This window comes from Haliotis asinina, chromosome 4, assembly GCF_037392515.1.
Source record: "Haliotis asinina isolate JCU_RB_2024 chromosome 4, JCU_Hal_asi_v2, whole genome shotgun sequence".
NCBI lineage: Eukaryota > Metazoa > Mollusca > Gastropoda > Lepetellida > Haliotidae > Haliotis > Haliotis asinina.
The window spans coordinates 79,670,728-79,680,284 of record NC_090283.1 but is presented as its reverse complement, the minus strand read 5'-3'; the positions used below and the strand labels follow the sequence as shown (position 1 = coordinate 79,680,284).

The following is a 9,557-nucleotide window of genomic DNA, read 5'->3' as shown; positions in this document are numbered from 1 at the left end:
TAACTGTCAAAAGTGGGAAAGCGGCTTTGTATCTTGTGTAGGATATGTTTGTTTTCTAAGATGAGTGTAATAAACCTTATGATAGGGATAAGTGTGATGAGCGTGATTAATGGAAGCCTTCGGCCATTCGAGATCTGTGCATGCAATCACTCTGTACACACCACCTTCATTTTAACTTCTCACACTGTCTGGATTGAACATAATCAACAAAACGTTAGAGGTCTGATGAAATGATATAAGGAAGCTGCCTAACATGGGACACTGAGGCTATAGTATTGGAATAATTATTACCTGCATCATATTTCCTTTCGCAGTTTCAGCAAAATCAACTCTTGGCACTTCAACAATGAGACACCTTCGAATTACGACTTCGCGACAAAGATAACTAAGGACATCAGACACCAGTGAATACGAACAGGCTTGACCTTAAGTCACATGTTTGGTTACTGCACTGTGTGTGTAATAATCACCTAGTAGAAGTAGCATCAGTAATAAGAACAAGATGAACTGTATTAGCAAATTGTGGATCCAGGGTGAGCGCGCATGGTAGTCATTTTGTCCAGAAAGTTTATTAAATGACCATTGAAACTCTCGTGATCTGGTTGTAAATCGAAGCTCTAAGTCAAAGTTGAAGAACTGAACGTGTTGGTAACCAGGATTGTCCTGAATGTGCAACACAAACCGTTTTACAACTGGCAACATGTGAGCTACATAGGTCAGGTGTGCACTGATACTTGATATATACAACATCTTCATGTGCCAGGTCAGCATAGAGTATACTTTTCGGGGATCTGTGTTTTCGTACGTTTATCAGTTCTCCAAAGGTTATCAGTCGGAAAGCCAGCACATCTGCTGGCTGCGGCGTTAAACTGAATTCACTCAGTCACTACTAATTCCGCCTCATTTCCCAACCTTACACGCTACAAGCCGCCTACTGAGGGTAGTAAGGTGACCAGTGTCAAATGCTTCTCCCTCTTCTGTCCGAAGTTTGCTTGCAATTGTGTTAAAAATTAATTATGGAGTTGACAACTGATATTAAAGTTGAGCGAGTTTAGTTTTACGCCGCCCTCAGCAATATTCCAGCTATTTGGCGGTATTAAAGTTGAAGTTCAGACACATAATAGCCCTCAGCAATATTCCAGCTATATGGCGGTATTAAAGTTGAAGTTCAGACACATAATAGCCCTCAGCAATATTCCAGCTATATGGCGGTATTAAAGTTGAAGTTCAGACACATAATAGCCCTCAGCAATATTCCAGCTATATGGCGGTATTAAAGTTGAAGTTCAGACACATAATAGCCCTCAGCAATATTCCAGCTATATGGCGGTATTAAAGTTGAAGTTCAGACACATAATAGCCCTCAGCACCCACTAGATGGTGCGCCACATGGTGAAAGTAAATTTGTATTCCGCGAAGAAGCAACCGATCACTAATTCGACGCTTACAAAGTTCGAAGATTACACGATGCCATTTAGAAAGTGGTCAAGTGCAACATATGTCATATTTGGGATTCCACTTTCTTACCTGACCCGTGAGGGTCTCAGGGTAGAATAGACCTTTGATGAACCCATGCAGCAACCCATGCTTGCCACAAAAGTCGACTATGCTTGTCGTAAGAGGCAACTAACGTGATCGGGTGGTGACACGGACAATGACACGGTTGGGACGTTGTTTGTTGTCATATAGGGGATTAATTAGCCTATTAGGAGAACGGAAATGCTACCAAAACAGTGCTTGCAACACTTGAGAAAAACATCTTGATCACAGATCAGAACACACTAAAACTACAGCAATTTAAGGTTTATGGTGCCAATTATACTCACAACTTCATAAAAATGTGTTAAACATACACCAATTTCCCCGATTCCTTTCTTTTTCTTCCTTTTTCCCGGCTTTTTTTCTTTCTTTCCTACATTCGTTCATTTCGGCCAGTAATACACTGTTCGTGAGATTCACCATATTACGCAGCATTAATATTGTGTATATGCGGTGCATTATATAACGTCTTAACGCTGTATGTTGTACTCCGTGCGGCTTATATAACAAATTTCAGCATTAATATTGTGTATATGCGGTGCATTATATAACGTCTTAACGCTGTATGTTGTACTGCATTTCATTTCATTAGTTTATGAATGTATATAAATACTCTGATGTGTTCTGGATCTGAAAGTGTTTTGTACTGCTCGGGACAACTGTTAACAACCCTGTAGTGTTGTGTTCATGCACATAACAGTTTGTACAATACATTTGAAATGACGTACTTAAAGAGGGGAGGCTATATACAGTTGTAGATTATCCCTGCTTGCAGCTATCGATCTATATAATGAAGTTCAGGTCTGGTACTGCGGAGCTATAATGAATTAAATCACATTTGATTCGAACGTTCAACTTTTAAGAAACAAATATGCCGATGTACATAAAAACATTACTTATATTTTGAATGTATAGTGCCACTGACGAAGCTGTCAGATGTAGCGTAGAATGTACATTCTCAGCAAGATACAGATTCTAAGGGAAATACATTCTAGTGTTGTTTCAGGTGCGGATACAGCTGATTGAAGAAGAGGTTGGGGTGCACACTCTTGGGAAAGGGGGCTGTGGGGTGGGGGCGGGTGCACGCTCTTGAGAAAGATGGATAGGAAGGGTGCACATGTAATTTTCACCCGATTTCACGGGTCATATGATAAACTTTCTGGATATAAGGGCACCAACTCACCAGTACACTAAGTCAGCGATCTAAGTTTCACTATAGCTCATATGATTTCGCACTTTTTACACTGATCAGCTTTAATCAACTTTTTATGTTTATCAGCATGAGGTTGCAGAGCTCATCATTTAGATGTATGACAGCTGTAGATGTAGGTGCAATGATGGGAGAAACACAATTTGGATCGAACTATGATTTTCCCCTGTGCTATTCAATGCCCCTAACAACAACCTACGAAGCATTGAATTACAGCAGTATTTTACTTGTTCCAACTGAACTCTCTGCTGGTAGTTTCAAGATTGAAAATTTCAAATTATGCTACTTATGTGCATGTTTCTGGACTGGTACGACGCTCAGTGTCCTTTATGTACTGTCATACGCACTACAAATACCAGTTTGCGAAATGTTGCAATAGTTATATGATATTTCTTCAGCTATAATTACACAAATATTTTCAAGATTCGATGAAGTATACCCCTTCACAGAAGCCGTGTTTGTAATTTTTCGGAAAGGACTCTGATGTTTACATGTAGCACATCGATGTCGCAAAGTTAACATCCGGGCACTGTCTCTTACCCGTTTACGGCCTTATAGGTGAGGACGTGAGTAATATTCAATGTGTGTGAATCCGCGAGAATCGTGATAAATATATGAACATCAGTTATATTGAGACAGAAAAATAAATATTCTATACTCTAATTTATTATTAGGAAGTAATATTTTATGGATGGCTTCATGGATAATCAAGTTGAAGCGTTTAATATGAGATCACCCCTGTTTACCTCACATGTACACATTTGGCAGTAGCTATACGTGAATAATTGTCTTCGGGTGAAGTATTTGAGGCCAGGTCTGAATATTGTCTTCAGTGTACACATCTGATTACAGGAATAGTTGAAAATAGTGAAGTGAGTTGTTATTGATAACGTTGGTTGAGGTGTTTTACTTCATCATGGAATCACAGAAACTGGCGTTTCATAAACAGGACTGTTGAATGTGTCCGTTGAAGTTTGATACGAACATTATTATATGAAAGTAATTGTTGTATTCTCATAAAAGGTTGTCATTAAGTGGATGTAAGGAAATAATGGAACCCATTTTTGGCGACCGATTATCCTCATTTGTTTGTCAAAGTTGGACCTCCCAACACCCTCCCTGCCCTGCTTATTTTCAAAAGCTAGTTGGAAATTAGGACATGTTTAGGGTAAAATGTTGGTGTCACAAATTTTCATTGCAAATTCATGAAAAGTCAAACGTTAGAGTGGCTCTTCACTTTGTTGATCAGAAAAGCGTATTTGTGGTCCTGGAGCAAAGGCAGTAATGAATTTTCTACTGTATTTCTTTTAGTCACCATGGGACGTGTTATCCGTTCCCAGAGAAAGGGTCCAGGAAGTGTGTTCAAGGCCCACACAAAACACAGGAAAGGGGCAGCCAAACTTCGAGCCGTTGACTATGCTGAAAGACATGGCTACATCAAGGGCATCATTAAGGTGGGTTTGCCATTGTCTCTTGCTGCAGGATCATTGAATGCTACAGTGATGTTAAATTAGTCGCTTGACATGACTGACCCAAAAATAGTTGTGTATGTTGTCTAGTTTTCATTGCTGATCTCGGTAATGGAGGGAATGCATACAATAGTTAATGAAAAGTTGATAGATGTTTCAAGTAACATATTTTTGGTGCTGTCAAATTTGAAGTCAAAATATTGACCATTGCTGACAGTGGGTTAAGTTACATATTGGAATGGGGTGTCAGTTTGAATTGTGCTATACATTATTGTAAATATTTTACTTCATATTTTATGCATGTTCCGTACGTTACACAGGTATTGAAGTTGTTGCACCTCTTCCTTCTGAGCAAACATTTAGCTGCCACACTTGAAGGAACAAACAGCAATTTTAGTGGTCTGGTGACAATTGTCAGTGATAAAGTATCATAATTAAAATGTGAGATTTCAAGCTGTGTTGCTGTTCTAACACAGCATAAGGACACTGTGATTAAATTTATATTTCTGCTGAAACTAGTGGCGCATGTATACACTTTACAGAGCATGAGGTGCCAAATTATGCTTGATAATATATTCCCAAGTCAGTGAAGGGTCAAAGATTGTTGGCGGTTTTCTCCCACCTCGGGTGGACATATGTGGAATGTTAATTTGAAAGTTCAGGTTTCATCCATCTTGCTCCAAAATTACCTCCCTTGCCACAGGATATCATCCATGACCCTGGCCGTGGAGCCCCACTGTGCAAAGTTGTATTCCGTGATCCATACAGGTACAAAATGAAGAATGAGACTTTCATTGCTGCCGAGGGTATGTACACTGGACAGTTTGTGTACTGTGGAAAGAAAGGTGAGTTTCAGTCATGGGCTTGACAGACATGGCCAAGGGCATAGCTATCATTATTTAAAAAATAGCTTAAGCTTATACGTCATTTTTGGTAAATAGGTTATGCAAGTCCTGAATACTGTCTAAAGAAAAGCTTTGCAACCTATCTGGTTTGCTCAAAGGGTTTGGCTTGTTAAGCGTTTGATGACGGCTGCTTGTTAGACAGATGAGGTATAATCATAATGAAGTGTAAACTTTGCTGTGTGATAGTTTTAATACCATCTTACAACAGATTATGACTCAAATTTTTAACTCAAGTTGAACCCTGTACAGTGTTGTACTAGAGGTAGCACTCCTTTATGAACACAATTTTTTTTCTTTAATTCTGAGTATATCTATATTACACAGAACAGACTGTCTTGAACACATATCTTTGATAGGCATTCTAGAATGATGTCTTGAACACGTCCATACTTTAACCATAGTTATTATGATATAGATGGTAACATCGATGATGAGCTAAAAACAATTCTTCACTTTGACCTGAATTATTATGTTGAGAATTTGAGCTCTGAGCTGTTAACCTGCTTTTCTAAATGGCTGCAGTATTTCACTGTTACACATATTTATTATGATGGGCAGTCACTCATCTTCCAAACAGATGTGGGATTCTTCTCATGTTGAGGATGTTTAGACTTGATGTGTTGTCTCTTGCCCATGCATCTGTTAGTGAGCCCAAGACAAACTAGAGATTAATAGAGACAAGCTCTGAAGCCAACATTAGTGAAAACTCCCTAATGGGCAAGGGAAGTGGTATGTTAATGTGTTTTCATGCTGATTTCATAACCTGAAAGTGACAGTCGAGTAGCCAAGTGATTAAAGTGTTCGCCCTTCTCACTGAAGACATTGTGTGAAGCCCACTTCTGATCTCTCTCTGGAATGATGGAATGCTGTTAAATTTAAAATTTGGAAGTAATATTTTATGGATGGCTTCATGGATAATCAAGTTGAAGCGTTTAATATGAGATCACCCGTTTACCTCGCATGTACACAGTTGGCAGTAGCTATACGTGAATAATTGTCTTCGGGTGAAGTATTTGAGGCCAGGTCTGAATATTGTCTTCAGTGTACACATCTGATTACAGGAATAGTTGAAAATAGTGAAATGAATTGTTATTGATAATGTTGGTTGAGGTGTTTTACTTCAGCATGGAATCACAGAAACTCACAACTGGCGTTTCATAAACAGGGCTATTGAATGTGTCTGTTGAAGTTTGATGCGAACATTATTATATGAAAGTATTTGTTGTATTACTCTTTGGAATGATGGAGCGCTGCTAAAATTTGTGTTAAATCTTACTTTTAAACCTGAAAATTGATCTGAGACTGATCATACACAAATAATACAACTTCCTGTCTGACTTTTTATCTCACATTGGAATACACAGGAGAGACACACATCAGCAATAGTAAATGTGCAAAATAGACAAAGTAACATCAATGATGAGCTAGAAAATAATTCTTCACTTTGACCTGAATAATTATGTTGAGAATTTGAGCTCTGAGCTGTTCTGTCTTCTAACTTTCCTGGCTGCAGTTGTATTTTGAACATCTGTGAAAATGAAGACCATCATTTCCGTTGTGTATATGAAGATTACTTGTAGATTTGTGGAGGTAATTGGGGTATGCTAACAGTATGTAATGGGAACCTGTAAATAGTACTTTGGAAATGAAATGTTGTAATCTTAAAAACTATGAGCAGGGATATGATGTCAGCGAATCATGTAACATTATCAGGCCTGATTGGCAACAAGTATGTGGAACATGCTTATATCAGACCAGGTTTTATTTTGTCCATATCACTTATTGTATATCTTAGTTGAATGAAAACTACTGGTCCCTGTTAGGTTTGTTAGAGCTGTACATTTGAGTATAAATAATTCTGTTAAATGTTACCTGCCTGAATGTGTAGTGCTTAGCCTGTACAGCAAAGAAACCATCTGTGACTGTCTCTGACATGTTTCAGCCAACCTCCAAGTTGGCAATGTGCTGCCAGTGGGCTCCATGCCTGAAGGTACCATTATCTGCAGTCTAGAAGAGAAGACCGGGGACCGTGGCAAGCTTGCACGTGCCTCAGGCAACTATGCCACAGTCATCTCTCACAACCCAGATACTCGGAGGACACGTGTGAAGCTTCCATCTGGTTCCAAGAAAGCCATTCCCTCAACAAACAGGGCTATGGTTGGTGAGTAATGAAGACATTGTTTGTCATTTTTGAACCCACACTTTTCAGTACTTTCTTGAATTTTCAGTTCTCCTTACCTGCTTCAAAGTATTTTAGATCTTTGACCCTCATAAGTCTGTATTCAAGGATGAAACTTAAATCAGTGTTGAACAATTTCAGATTTTGTTCCTTGAACTGTTATCTATATATGTGCAGTGTTATATGCATTATGAACATAACCCAAAGGCTCTAGCTGTCTTTGGTAAAATGTGTGTAGTTGTAAACTGAAGTAGGGGAATTTCCAATATGATTTTTCAAATTTGTTATCAAAATAAACCTCTGCAATATTTGGGTTTTGATGGAGAAGTAGAGCTGATTTTTGTTATGTGCAATGATCTTGTGTGGCAAGTTAGGCATTTCACCAAATGTGCTTGCAGGTATTGTTGCTGGCGGTGGTCGTATTGACAAACCCATGTTAAAGGCTGGACGTGCCTACCACAAGTACAAGGCCAAGAGAAACTGCTGGCCTAAAGTCAGAGGTGTTGCCATGAACGTGAGTATAGGCCTCATTTTCTTCTGCTGATGTGATTGGAAACATTTGTGTTCAGTATCTCAAACCAAATAATCAGTTTCTTATCCAAGATTCCATCTTTAGACTCTGTGAATCCATTAATTTGTGGCCCTTCAGTTTGGATTGAAAACAGTTGTCAGTTACTGTGTTAGTGTTTTGCTGTCCCAGAGTACACAGGCTGCATGATAAATATGTATTTGGGACAGAACCATTTGTCTGTGGAGGCTTATGGTTAAGGAAATGTCCTGCCTAACGTAGCTTTGATACATTGCATATGCTTTTAAGTCCTTTACCGTGCTGTGACATGTACCTACCTATCTGTAATCTCACTGGAATAGTGTTTGACATAGGATGTACGTTTCTGTTGATTAACTTGTCCTTTGATATTACACATGCTTTTAAGTGCATTGCCACGATGTGACGTGCCCCTGCTGTGATTTCACTTTTAGTAGTGTCTTACACACAGATGTAAATTCTGGCCTTTGGAGTATCTTCGTGCCTCTTGAGTCCATGTTGTGTTTTTCAGCCGGTTGAGCATCCCCACGGTGGTGGTAACCATCAACATATTGGAAAGGCTTCAACCGTCAGGAGGGACACCTCTGCTGGTAGAAAGGTAGGCTGGTGTTATTTAGTCTCTGAGTTTGTACAATGTATGCTTCTCCTTATAGTAAGTAGTAATAGTTCTCCATTCATTATTCAAGTTGACCTGTGAAGGTCCCGGGGTAGAATATGCCTTCAGCAACCCATGCTTGCCATAAAAGACGACTATGCATGTCGTAAGAGGCGATAATGGGATCGGGTTGTCAGGCTCGCTGACTTGGTTGACACATCATCAGTTCCCAATTGCGCAGATCGATGCTCATGTTGTTGATAACTGGATTGTCTGGTCCAGACTTGATTATTTACAGACCGCCGCCATATACCTGGAATATTGCTGTGTGCGGCGTTAAAACTAAACTCGCTCACTCACTATTTACAGACCGCCGCAATATAGCTGGAATATTGCTGAGTGTGGCGTAAAACTAATCTCACTCACTCATTATTCAAGCTACTAACACTGCCCAGATTCCCTCTAAGGATTTACGTACACAATACATGGTAGGTTGTCAGGTTTAGAGGATGTCTGTTTTTGTTTGTTTATATTGTATGTTGTTGTATTCCTCTTCTAGGTCGGTCTCATCGCTGCCAGGCGTACCGGTCGTCTTCGTGGTACCAAGCAGCTCACAGGAAAGTCGGACAAAGAGTAAATACAATTGTACAGACAAGAATAAAACATGTCCAGGGAATACGTTTTTTTTGTTTTTTGTATAACCAGACGTACTCCATTTGTATGTTGGTCTTGAAAAAAATTAGGACACCAAGAGCAGTGATCTATTCAGTTAATATACTATATCAGCGAGTCACACCAGCCAGATATGTAGAAAGCATGATATCTGAAAACTGGGATCTTCCAGGGAACAATCAGCAGGTGTATATGAGATGTAGGCTTTCTGGACTAGACATAAATGCTAACTGGCACGTTTTATGTCCCAGGCATGTAATACGGGGGATATAGTTGACCCCTTTGTCTGTCCATCTATCTGTTCGTCCATAATCAGTTTGTTTCTGGAGCATAACTCAGAAACCGTTCAATATTTTTAGACCAAACTTGATAGATAGTAATCTCAGCCTATGGTTGTGCTGTTTGCTATGTACTTTTTGGAACATTTTGGTGTTAGTCTTA

The 9,557-nt window shown here is 39.3% G+C and overlaps 1 protein-coding gene across 3 annotated transcripts; it reads left to right on the top strand.

Moving 5' to 3' along the window:
• The first annotated feature begins 2,549 nt into the window (after positions 1-2,549).
• Positions 2,550-9,120, top strand: LOC137281946 (large ribosomal subunit protein uL2). Of its 3 annotated transcripts, none has more exons than XM_067813678.1 (7): positions 2,550-3,307; positions 4,061-4,203; positions 4,922-5,063; positions 7,066-7,284; positions 7,701-7,816; positions 8,361-8,447; positions 9,004-9,120. In XM_067813678.1, the coding sequence occupies exons 2-7, from the start codon at positions 4,066-4,068 to the stop codon at positions 9,079-9,081; spliced, it is 780 nt and encodes a 259-aa protein (XP_067669779.1). In that variant the 5' UTR covers positions 2,550-3,307; positions 4,061-4,065; the 3' UTR covers positions 9,082-9,120. The 3 variants fall into 3 exon arrangements, with proteins under 3 accessions (XP_067669779.1, XP_067669781.1, XP_067669780.1); XM_067813680.1 differs by having other exon boundaries at positions 3,270-3,315; XM_067813679.1 differs by having other exon boundaries at positions 3,301-3,331.
• Positions 9,121-9,557: the final 437 nt, after the last annotated feature.

What these genes read in the sequence shown, in the direction of transcription:
- LOC137281946 (XM_067813678.1), top strand. Translation starts at nt 4,066, where the DNA reads ATGGGACGTGTTATCCGTTCCCAGAGAAAGGGTCCAGGAAGTGTGTTC. An exon ending in ACATCAAGGGCATCATTAAG is followed by an intron (nt 4,204 to 4,921) that starts GTGGGTTTGCCA and finishes CCCTTGCCACAG; the next exon opens with GATATCATCCATGACCCTGG. An exon ending in TGTGTACTGTGGAAAGAAAG is followed by an intron (nt 5,064 to 7,065) that starts GTGAGTTTCAGT and finishes GACATGTTTCAG; the next exon opens with CCAACCTCCAAGTTGGCAAT.